Raw genomic sequence first — 12,788 nt, forward strand, 5'->3', positions numbered from 1 at the left:
AAAGTAAGTATGCCCTTGTATGCCTTACAATAAGTTTTCGTATGATTATTTGACAAATCTAAATTTATTTTTATTCTTATAAATAATAATATCTTATAAAATATATAATATTATCTTATAAAATAAATTTTAATAAATGTATTCTTTATTTTTTTGTTAAATAGTGAAAAAGTTAAAAGAATTTTATATAAACATATCTCTCAAATATAAAATATTTTGATTACTTATAACGATATAACAAGTTACAAAATAGAAATATTCTGTTTATTTTTTATCTCCATATCTTTTCATACTAAAATAAATATATATTTTTCAGACTATAATTCGTAAAATTTATACTTCAGTTTCACGATGTGCATCTCTCTTCGGAATCTGTATTTAAATAGGATTTCGCAGCTTCTTGACAGGTAAAATCATTCGAGTCTTCTGTTATAACAGATTCTGTTTCATTACTTATTTCGATATAATTATGTCGACGATAATCGCGATCCAGATGGAAATTGTGTTTGAAATTTTCGAAGGCTGTCCAGAGCTCCGCGATCTTTTGATCCATCCGTTTTACCAAATCATTACGATGCTGTTGAACTTCGAATTTAACGACGTGCTCTATCTTATGTAGAAATTTAGCATTGTCCTCATATAACGTTGTCGTTTCGGAACTGTTCGATTTGCAAGATTCGTCTTGTTTATCCACAGCCGTATCGTTGCACGATTTATACGCTTCGCGTTTTTCTCTTCCGACTTTCGATGAATTAATTGCATTTTGCATTTTAAACCTGAAAGCACGTAAAATTAAATATGTATTTGAATTTGTTACAGTATAAGATTATATAAAAATATAATGTGACATTAGAAAATATGACAGCTAAATATAATTAATCACCACGCTCGAAATTGATCGCAAAGTTCCATTAAACTACTCTCGTGCAGATTAATGACGTCCTCCTTAAGTCGTTTCTCCCATGCGTCGATTTGTCTTCGAAAGTCCAAGTAAGACTTAACGCTTCGTTTCTCCAAGGTCTCCAGGTATCTCTGAATATTATCGTATACTTTCCTCGTGCTTTCCATCTCGTCGTGTAATCTTCTCCTCTCCGCCAATTGCCATCTAACAATTTGAGAAGCGATCCTCTTTTCGTGGTCATCCCGCCAAGTCAGCAGATCTCTGTGAAGAATTTCGCATTTCTCATAACTCTGGCATTTCTGCGGACTCTGATGCCTCTTCAGGACGACGATCTCCCTCTCTGCCTGGGACAATCTGCGCTTAAGCTGTTCCACGGTGGTCTTCAAGGACTTGTCACGGAGACCAGTTTCCGCCTCGTCATTGTCGCCGGAAGCTTCCGCCTCTGGAACGCACATTCCTATGTAATACAACAGATAAATGTATTCTATTTACTTATAGTGATATAATATAAAATATTAATAGAAGAAAATATAAAATATTAATAAAAGAAAATATTTGTTCTCCACACTTTATATATAATACTTAAAATTATTTTCGAATTATATCTTTCTCTTCTTTTGTTTTTATTCTTGTCTTTATATTATATCTGAAATCTCTCTCGTACGCTGCTTTATTCTTTAAAAATCCTTTTACAAAATTTCCAAAACGTGACGAAACCTTTAACAAATGTATCCGGTCTGAAGCAACAATAGCTGCCTTTGACTCTTTTAAGTTGATAATAATCTGGCTTTATTCCTTCGTCTCCGGAGCTGCTGTCTCCTGCCGAATTATTCTGCTTATATTTCAAAGTGTCAAATCTACGTATCAGATTGCCATCGAATCCGATTTTCTTTCAAAATTTGCACAATGTGTTACCTCGTTATTACCTTCCATTTTTCTCAATTCTTTATAGGGAGATCTTATCATTTTGTAGCCTCTTTCTTCCGGTTCGTTGAAATTGCTAGATTGAAACATCTCTTTGAAATATAGCATGGATTCGGATTCCTCTTCAATAGGTGACAAGCTACGGACTTCTTCAAACTTCTTCTCGTTTCTTTGCACATTTCCCATACTACTTTTTATACATTTGTTGACATCTACACATTTCATATATATGTATAAATATATCTAAAATATGTATGCGTATATGTTTAAGACAGGAATACCAATAACATTATACACGTATATTATTTTAACATATAAAATTTTTAAATATTTATAAGTTTAATATATATATTTTTCAAGAAGTATTTTTATACAATTATATTTATATCTTTATGCGCAAATTAACGGAATGTATGTGTATTATTATTCTATTAATGTTATTATAAACAAATTAATTTTATGCTACATGTATTAATTGTAATTATGTATTAATTGTAATTATGTATTAATTGTAATGATGTATTAATTGTAATTATGTATTAATTGTAATTATGTATTAATTGTAATTATGTATTAATTGTAATTATGTACATTAAAGAAAACTGATATTAAAATGTGTGTTAAAATTTAATATCAATTATTTTATACTTCTATCCTGCCCAAAATCATATATTCCAAGCAATAACAACTAACTCTTAGCTGCTTTCATTGTTGATTTTCAAAAGATCGTTTGCTCGTATATTTGATAGGAAATTCTCTCTCGTTCTCCGACTTTCCTCACTTTGTTACACACATCGAGATGGTGAACGGGGAAGAGGAATCCACCTTTTTCCTTCAGCGTCCTTTGGATTGCTCAATCGCGAGAAAGAGAAAAAACAGGGTAGGAGAGGGTAGGTACGGTAGGTACAACGGTAGACGGAACAAGAACGAGTTTAATGGCACTGTAACTCCGGTAGCGGACAATTTTCAATTTCGCTGACTCGCGCGGAAGTAGCTTTCCCACCTCCGTGGCGGAATGGAGACGTCGTTTACGAGTCACGGGGCACTTGGCACCGCCGGATTTGACATGGACAGCTGGTCGCATTGGACACGTTAGAAGCACCGTACGGGAAAGGAGCGGATTTCCCCGCACAGAGTTGCGAAGCTGCTTTAACCCTTTCACTGCTTAACCCCGAACGACATCCGTCTGTCTGTCGAGAATGACTCTATAAACTGCGATCTCATCTGATAAAAGCATCTACAGACACTTTATCGTATCTAATTTATTAAATTAAAAGTCCCTTTTAAATATTATTAACAGTATAAAAAAAATAATATATTTTCAAGGTATATAAATGTGATTTTCTAACAACATGCAATAAAATATTTATTTTTTATTTTATAATATATAAGATAATTTATATATCATTTTTTATATATAATTATATATTTTTTAATTTATTATATACATGTGTAAGCAGAAGATGTCACATAGAAATCTTACTTTCTTTCTCTACACGCTGAGCCTGGCTGTTGCATCTTAAAGATCTTCAATATTTAATTATGAAATAATACACACACAATTATTAGAAATAAATAGTAAGTATCTAACATAAAAATGCATATAGATAACAGCTGTCGAAAATGTTTTTTCGTCTACATCAGACATCTAGGTTATTTAATCGCCGATTCTTGCGATGTTCGCTCCGTTCGCACATACGGAAATGACGGAGACAGGTCGTAGCACGCGTGACAAATCATGAACCATGAAAAGTTGTATAAAATTAAAAAAAAAAAACGAACGAGCCACATTATATATAATTTCGGAGATAACGCGAAGCCTTTTGCCCGATTTTGCGGAAACAGCCGTAAGATCGGCCGCGTGAGAATACCAGGTACGATGATCAGCATCAGGTGCGACGAGAGAAGAGTAACGAAAGCGCTCTTGTACACAAGAGGTGAAAGAATGAACGCAAGAACAGTAAGGAGCGAGAGGAGTCGCACGGTGCAGTATAGGCATAGCGGTCTTAGCGGTAGATAGTCTCAGATAACGCGCTCATTTGCATAGGTAGACGCATAAATGAAGAGCAAAAATGCAGCGCACTCATTGCGGTGCACTCGACCTGCGTGAGGACACGTAGCCTATGTAAATAAACGCGAGCCCATGACTGGACGATCTTCTTGGGTCGGGACTTATATAGGAACTGGTCTAAAATATCAGAAATTTATTATGAATAATTAATAGACGTGATATAGCTTTCCGATAATTCGACATTCTATAATAATATATAATGAATAGGCCATAATTACACAAAATATACAATTTAGTTTTTTGCATCAATCATGTATGTGCGTACGTAAATTTCTTGGTGTGTGAAAGAATCTTTTTTTATTGTAAAACTATTTCAAGTTTATTCGTTAATTCGATAAATTGGATTTAAAAAATTTCCAACAATTACCGGAAATAATTTAAATGTATTTTAACTTATTCGACATAGCTGATTAGATACTCCTATAGGCAAAATTCTATGCAAATAAAGAGATGGAAGCGGCTTGCCATTGTTTTATCAGCTCGGTAGAATGCCGATAACGGGGATCGTGAGACTGTTCGTTTAGCAATCGCGAGAAAATCCGTGGAAGCGGAGAATTAACGAGCATCATGCTACGCGATTGTATTTATTGCCGTTATCCAATTGTAAAACGAGGCGATCAAAACAATTATCTTGAGTTAAATGATCTACGAACGAGCATATGCTGTGTGCTCGCGAGCCAAAAGAATTCAATTCTGAGCGTTAAATTTTAGTCCCTGCTACAGTTTATCTTTTTTTCTAGAAAATAAAAAATATATGAACACACTTACGCGCTAAGATACTCAACAATAATATTGCAGTATTAATTTTTATTTCGTTCTTCTTATATAATTCATATTTTATAGGTATATTATGTTATATTCATATTTTATTTCATATTTCTAATTCATATTTTATATTCATATTATATTATATGAATATTATTATAAATATATATGTATATTATTATAAATATTATTATAAATATTATTATAAATATATATGTATATGGTATATTATTATTATTATTATATAATAGTTTTATCATACAACACAAAATACTTAATCATAGAGATGTAAAATGGTAAATCACCCATCTATTATGAAATCAACCTTGTTTTAATAAGATTTCTTTTAATGAATTTGTAATTAAGTGACCTCACCGAAATGATTCACTTTCAAGTTCACCTGCTAAAGAACACGAGACAATGGCATTCGGTTATTGCGCTTCATACAATAGAGAATATAAACCATGCTGAAAGTGACTCATCTATTCCGTTCGGAGTGACTACTCTAGAGTCGATTGGCTTTGACGGTGGCGGAGCCGCTTGACTAACTTTTCACCAATCACCAGCAGCATGTCATTAGACAAAAACATGTCTGCAATTAAAAACAAAAAAGTAGTCTGCAATTAGCCCGTCGAACGCCTACGTCCGGTGGCCGTTCTGCGCTGGCAACCGTCCTTAATTAATTTTGCGGATTGTATCCACCGCCTATATAAAAAAGAAATCACCGTAGCCGACGAACTTAGGTCGATCGAAGGTTGATACCGACTCTTCAACCTCTTGGCCGATCTATTCTTTAAGCATTCGAGATTTATTCTAGAGCGACTACTCAGAAATAATTATTTTTTTTAAACGTCACCGCAATTGAATCGCATCTTCCTTATATTTTTATATAAAAAAAAACTGAATAAAATGCATATTCGATGAATATTCACAGAATCCGCTGAAAATTATATCTTATTATTTTTTTTTCATTCGTAAAATCGATAGCGGATATATATAACGGTGACGATAACGATATTAACGATAGATTTAACTTTATTTATGCGGTCGCGCAGCACCGAGTGGGGATGCAACGATAAATGAGATGATAAACGGTTAGAGAGAGAGAGAGAGTTATGTTTCTTTCTCTCTCTTTTTCACTCTAAAGTCTTCAGGAACGCCGCGGTGGAAAAGCAACGGAAGTCGCGCGGCTAACCCAAGAGTGTTCGCGGGATGAGTTAACAGTATCATACCGATGCGATCCCGATGCGACTATCTTGCCGCAATGGTACCCACGGCGAGGACGAACGATCGAGCGAATAGCGGCCGTGAAATCGCGATACGAGACGATACTTCGTGTCCGTATAGAATGATTAGAGGCCGAAGAGAAGTGATTCTCACGCGACTCGCTTGATTAACGGCCTATTCTTGTCAGCTTTCTTTGCATGATTATTTATTTATTTTTTTTTTGCACCGAGAGAGGCACGGACACAGTCAGGAAAAAAAGTGGAGCTCAGTCTTTATTTCAATAATTAATTGCAACAATTTAATTTGATATACTATAATATTAATCGTGGCGAAATGTAATAATACACGGTTTATTAATATTAATCAAAGATACTTGTTAGGGAGGCTTAATTTAAAGTTGAAAAATATTTCTAAATATTTTACTCAGTCATAGAACGGATGATGATAATTAGAATATGAGCAAAAGACTCTCTCTATTTCATTATATTTCATACAAAATATAACTTGTGCTAATGCTAATAAATTGCATTGTAACTTGTATGAAAACCTTATTACGAGAAAATATATCCAAAGAAATATCTTCACAATACCTTCGATCATGCAACTAACTAACAATAAGACGTGGTCGGGAAAGATATCTCTGTTAAATGAAGTCGTTGATGAAGTTGTTGAAGATGCAGATCGTTGTTGGGATATCAACTCATACCTGTGCAAGTACGTGCTGGCTTTTAATGCAGACATTGGGTCGTTCCGACGGATGTTCTTGCCCATGGATGGGACGAATGGAAGAAATGCAGACACGTCTTTTTCAGTCACGGATACGTGTGTGCAGCGCACAACTCCCTTCCGCAATTTATGCGGAATGCAGTCTCAGGCGCCGCGCGGAGCCCTTATATCGTACAATGAAATGCCGTAGGAACTTGCCGGCACTTTAAACTGTATCTCGCGCGCGCATTCAGCTCTGTTAATGAAATACTACGTGATTTCATTAACAGTTAAACGTGCAATTTAATTGCGTAACCCCGCACATTTAACTGTTAACTCTCTAATCGTTACGCGCGAACGCACCGCTAATATTTTCCATTTAATTTTCACATGTGTAATCATCGAAAGTCCGCATTACAATGAAGATTATAGAATAATTCCACACTTTGTAACAGTTATATATTTGCGATTCAAATGTTCATCTTGCAATCGTACAAATTATTGTTTAATTATAGTTCTGGGATAATAAAATAATAGACATGTTATGTAATAAAAAAGATACACAGATGAAACGTATATACATACCACTTATATACATATATTTACCTAAGAATAATAATAGTTTTTATAAATTGTATCACAAATTCTCATCTCACTTTCTCTTTCTTTAATCATATACAAATAAAAAAACGTGAGCAATTTACAAATCCTATAAACGCTAATTAATATGATAATTCTTGAAAATCACCTACTCTGTTATGATATAAGTTTCCATAGGTTCATATATGTAAATTAAATATCATAAAATAGAGTTATATAATTGCGCAATGCCATAGTTTCCCTTAGATAATTCACACATTTATATATCTAAAAATAATTAAAACACTGCCGCAAAGTTATTAATTAACAATCGGTATGATAATACATTTAATTCATACTTAATTTGCACGATTCTTTCGTTTATCTTCTTGGATGAAAATTTACGTACATCGCGATATATTTTTTATTGCACTGATCGACGATGGCAATATATGGAGATGACGAGGTCCTGAGATCTGAGCGATAAAGCTACGTCCACACGAGGAGAGACGGGATAGAGAAGAACGAGCATGTGGGTGAAGGCTGGAGGGCTCTCCAGGATGTGTCGAAAGTGAAACTCAAGGCTTCGTGTAGTCTTTCGTTGTGTATATGCATGTATATGCATGACCATTGTCCGCCCTCATACGAGCTCGATCATGGTTCATGATAAGCTTCGATCTAGGTCCTTGGACGCCCTGCTCAACGATCGTAGATTCTCTCGAAAATGTTATTAAAGAAGTGACCGTAGAAAAGAGTGCGAAACCTGAACAAGCCCGTCGATGCGCTCGTTTTTTATTCCTTCTTTTGACATCCTCTGCTTCCGATTACTCTCTTTGATCTCGTAATAATCAGCAAAACAACGATCTTTACACCGCGTGCTTGCGCGTGCTCGGTAAGAAGCCCGTAAGAATCATGCCTACTAAAATATTGAAATATATTTATTAAAAAATTATAAATTATCAATACATACAAATTGAAATATGTGCAAATAATAATGAATTATTTTCTTTCAGAAACAAATTAATGTTGCCATTTCTATTTTGAATATTGTGAAATTATCCGACGTATCGCGAATTTTTTATATCATATTTTGATAGTATATTAGGATCTTATTTTTTTATGAGAAGAATACTTACGTAAATTGAAACATGTCAGATTAATAAGCGGTGTTATGCAGTTGTATTCAAGTAAGATTGGAAAGATGAGATTACCAATCATGGCTCCTACTCTTCCTATTATCATTTGCATGCTTACTGCCATGGTTCTGACAAATAAATATAAAAATAAACACATTGCATTAATTATCTATTCTCCTTTTTTTTTAATTTTTATACATATATATAATAAATAAAATAATATAAAAATATATAAATAAATAAAATTTTATATATACATATATAAATAAACGACAAACCTCAAAGATGTTGGAAAAAGCAAAACACTCGCGCCAACCGTAACATTAAAAGCTTTGCTCAATAATCCAATGTACAAACACGTAAGAATAAGAGTAGTTAATGCATTTGTAGACCAGATTAAGGATATAGAGCACAGAAGCGCACATCCGTAGCTGACGACTATATAAACAAATATTTTTTAAAAATTAATACAGAGTCTCCTCTCTTTCTTTTCTCTTTCTTTTCTAAATAATAAAATAATTATGTAAGACATAATTATAGAAGACAACTTACGTAAAATATATTTATGTTGGAGATAATTAACGAAGATGCTGGCACACAATATACAAACACTAGAAGTAGCTGCTACAATAATAGTTTCGATGTACATTAAATCTGATATAACAATCTGTAAAAATCAATTTATTCAAAGAATATCACAGTAAAATTAAAAAATGTAAAGATATAAATATTTTATATATATAATTATGATTTTTTCGTACGTATATTAATGTACATCTAATATCTTACATTCTCACAATTTGACATTTCTTCTAATGGAGTGGTTTTATTTTTAACAGATGCTGTCGAAATATCCAGTATTTCGCAAAAAGTAGGATTGGTAATGTTAATATTAAGGCTGTTAAAATTCTCTACCGTCGCAAAGAGTTGTGGCTGCCAGAGACGAAGGGTGTTAAAACTATAAATGTAATGAATAGAAAATATTAATACAAATATCTCACAGTAAAGTTAAATAAGTTAAATAAGTTGTTTAATTAATAAATGTTCATATTTATATAAATATATAAATATGAATCAAAATGGAAAATATAATCCAGTGATTTAAATAAATAATTTATGAATAATATTTATCTCTTGCATATTTTAATTGTATTAATTGTATGTCAATCTTTGAATCATTATTCAAATAAAAAGATAACCAAATTTTATATATATACGCATACGTTGTATATGCGTAGATATAAGATTAATTTTATAGTATGCTATCGAAAATTGTATTGCTTAGTCTGTGAATTGTCTCTTTTATCGTTATCAAGATCTACGTCAATGGAAAATTTTCACCGAATTTGATAATGCTCTTTGCAAGAGAATAAAAAACATGATTAATTTAATTGCAAATCGCACAATTAATCCGACAAACAATATCATTTTATATTTGCCATTAGTCTGAAATCTTTTAATTTAGTAGAAGATTTTAATAGACGCCTTTAAAGCGAGGACAATGTGTATTCAGTTTTATTTTTGTCTTCTCAGCTGATACCTTTAATTTAGTAGAAGAATTTAGTGGAACACGTGATACACAAGATATACAAGGAATTCGGAGCGATATGTATCTAGATAATGAAAATATATCTCAACGAAACATGTAGAAACAAATGTATCTTACTCTCGTGCTGATAAGATCATAAATTCTTAAATCTGTCATTCAATCATCAGCGCGGCACTTGTACAACTAACCGGGATTTTAATTTTTACGACGAATGACGTATCTTATTGTATATTATCTCGTAAAAAGCATCGTGCGATTTTACACGAACATGACGCGAATATTCGCGCATGCATTACGTTACTACTTTCATTATACTGATAACTCTGATTTACGACATTCGTGACAATCACCTTATGAAGATTTGCAATTATTATACCACTAGTAATAAGGAAAATTGACTCTATAATGTTATTCATGATTGTTGTGAATATTCTATCCAATAGTTGAATAAATAAATTAATTTATATTATATTACATATAAGACATACACAAATATATGTAAAAGAAATATATATTTATATATATATTTTGATATTGATATGTATATATGTATATATATATATATATATATATATATATAAAATTAAACTCACCACAACATTCCGCAGAATTGTATGGTAACAAATAATAAGATACGCGACAGATTCGGGTTTAAGAACATAGGCTTCATCTGCTGAATTCCATCCTTAAAGCGTTTCGTTTTATTTTGAGATGTTGATGAATTCGAACGCTCTATAGTATTGTTTAAATTTACATCCCCCAAGGCACATATCTAACAATGGAAAATGTACATACAGAAATATTTGCATTCCTTTCTTTTAATGTTATCCGAACAATTTTTTTTATACAAATTGGTACAGTTTTTATATATTATTATAATATATATATATATATATATATATATATATATATATGCATGCTTACAGGATAATTATCTTTAGGCAGACCAGTGTTTATACTGTAGATTTTTTTAAAGACCTTAAGTGCATCTTCATTACGATTTTGTGTCATCAAAAATTTGGGACTCTCCGGAAAGAAACAGAGGCAGACGGCGCCTATCAACATCGGTAGTCCACATATGGATAGATACATTCTCCAGGAATTGTAGATAAAGGCACCGTCCCCAAAAACAATTGACCATGGCTGAGGAACCACTAGCCAGGCCAATGCTAGCCACAAATCCATACAATAAAAATATTAGTTTCATGAGAAAGTAGATTTATATTAGATAGATTATTGATTAAGAATCGCTTATGTAATTTAGCTCTTGTAATAAAAGCATTTTTACCTGCATTAACTATAGATCCAAATGAAACGGATAAACCCACAAGAATCGGAATTTTCGCTCTAGCTTTAGCGCCATAAAATTCCGAGCAATATGCGAAAAGAGTGGCATGGGGTCCACTTACACTAATATGCAAAAAAAAATAAATAAATAAAACCGACTGTTAACTTTTAGTCGATCGTTAATTCTTATGTAATGGACATAAGAAACATAAGAAATAGATATTCAAATTAAGATTGATAAGGTTGCTTTTCTTCAAATAACTTTAATTGAATTAATATAGCGAATTAATATTTCTCTCACATAAAGCCACTAAGAAATTTGAAAAACACAAGCGTCCCAAAATTCTGGGAGAAACCTGCGAGTATATTGCAAATACCATCCGCCATATAGCCGTATAATATAATCTTCTTTCTTCCTTTAACGTCAGCAAGATATCCCCACATAAAACCACTTAATATCATACCTATGGCATCATTTTATGTATAAGTACAATAGATAGATTTTTCCTATTCTATTTTATTTCTTTTATTTTATATATCATTTTATATTATAACAATTCCATCATATCGTTTCAGATAGTTTGAAATGCATTGAAAATAATTTAATACGTCATGTTGCCACTCACCCACATAGACGATGGCATTTAAAAGCCCTTTGTTAAATAATGATAATCCTAAATCACACTCCGCCGGCGCAAGTATCATCGACATATTAGATGTATCTATACTAGATCCCCATGAAGCCGGGATAATCCCGATAATAAGAAGATATTGAAATTTTCCGATTCCAGCGGCAGTAATCGCTGTTTCGAAATCTGTGATTTTCGCATTCGACACATCTTTGATCACAACTGCAAATATATAGTTCTATAAAAATTGCTACTAAATAATCATTATCAACAACACAAAAACTCGTACTTGAAATTAGAAATAATTTCTCGCAGCATAAAAAGACACTATAAAATCGCCAGACTTCAATTACACTTCAGTAAAATCTACTTCCATTGGACAAATATTTACGAATTGTGTACTTACTCGAATCTCGTTGCTGAATCTTTTTCTTCTCGGGCACTTCGATATTAGATGTGGTGTTGTATGACATTGCGTAATATCTATTTCACGTAATATTATTAAAAAATGATTATACAACACATTATCCACAATCGATTAAAGCGATTTTTCGAATTTTCGAAATGCACACGTCAAAACGGGAGCGTGTTTTGCTTCTGTTGTATAAGAGCAATATTCTTTTTTTTCTTTTACGGATTGTGGCACTGACGAATACACGTCATATGGCCATAAACTGGTAAAATTAAGTTTCAAGTCTCAAATTTTCAAATTTCGTGTATAAACTAAAAACACATCCGTACTCATCCAAAGACGGCAACGAACTAAGAGCAGTATTCGATAACAATGATAACAGTTATATCCAGCTTGCATAAATGATACAGAAAGATCTCTGATGTGTAAGCTGATGAAATTATTTCGTTTTCAAAGACATTTTCTCTCCGTCATCTTTCTGAGTTCATCTGATTTGACTTGCGTCGTATGGAATCCGCGGTATAAAAATTTAAATTTTTAATATTTTAAAAGGCGTCAAAAATTAATCTTTTATTTATTTCAACAGTACATTATATGCACATT

General features: G+C 32.4%; 2 protein-coding genes across 2 annotated transcripts; both read right to left on the reverse strand.

Moving 5' to 3' along the window:
- Positions 1-346: 346 nt before the first annotated feature.
- On the reverse strand, positions 347-6,629 carry LOC145942943 (uncharacterized). Its single transcript, XM_083050119.1, has 6 exons — positions 6,479-6,629; positions 3,909-4,013; positions 1,828-2,037; positions 1,640-1,720; positions 884-1,340; positions 347-776 (listed from the first exon to the last, which is right to left on the reverse strand). The coding sequence occupies exons 1-6, from the start codon at positions 6,627-6,629 to the stop codon at positions 347-349; spliced, it is 1,434 nt and encodes a 477-aa protein (XP_082906245.1).
- Positions 6,630-7,167: 538 nt separating this feature from the next.
- LOC145942858 (putative transporter SVOPL) lies at positions 7,168-12,541 on the reverse strand. The gene is made up of 11 exons (XM_083049958.1): positions 12,180-12,541; positions 11,771-11,995; positions 11,446-11,608; positions 11,146-11,267; positions 10,782-11,026; positions 10,451-10,629; positions 9,098-9,266; positions 8,861-8,975; positions 8,587-8,746; positions 8,309-8,436; positions 7,168-8,091 (listed from the first exon to the last, which is right to left on the reverse strand). Exons 1-11 carry the CDS (start codon positions 12,244-12,246, stop codon positions 8,039-8,041), a joined length of 1,626 nt encoding a protein of 541 aa, XP_082906084.1. The 5' UTR covers positions 12,247-12,541; the 3' UTR covers positions 7,168-8,038.
- Between the last annotated feature and the right edge of the window lie 247 nt (positions 12,542-12,788).

The sequence above is a fragment of the Prenolepis imparis genome, unplaced genomic scaffold (assembly GCF_030444845.1).
Source record: "Prenolepis imparis isolate NDT839.2.m4 unplaced genomic scaffold, iyPreImpa1.0 SCAF_11, whole genome shotgun sequence".
NCBI classification, from domain to species: domain Eukaryota; kingdom Metazoa; phylum Arthropoda; class Insecta; order Hymenoptera; family Formicidae; genus Prenolepis; species Prenolepis imparis.

Coding starts and splice junctions, on each gene's coding strand:
- LOC145942858 (XM_083049958.1), bottom strand. CDS start 12,246: ATGTCATACAACACCACATCTAATATCGAAGTGCCCGAGAAGAAAAAG. Junction 11,027..11,145: donor TGGATCTATAGTTAATGCAG/GTAAAAATGCTT, acceptor ATTTGTGGCTAG/CATTGGCCTGGCTAGTGGTT. Junction 8,437..8,586: donor CTTTTTCCAACATCTTTGAG/GTTTGTCGTTTA, acceptor TTTATTTGTCAG/AACCATGGCAGTAAGCATGC.
- LOC145942943 (XM_083050119.1), bottom strand. CDS start 6,629: ATGTCTGCATTAAAAGCCAGCACGTACTTGCACAGGTATGAGTTGATA. Junction 1,341..1,639: donor AGGCAGCTATTGTTGCTTCA/GACCGGATACAT, acceptor GCGTTCCAGAGG/CGGAAGCTTCCGGCGACAAT. Junction 777..883: donor TGCGATCAATTTCGAGCGTG/GTGATTAATTAT, acceptor ACGTGCTTTCAG/GTTTAAAATGCAAAATGCAA.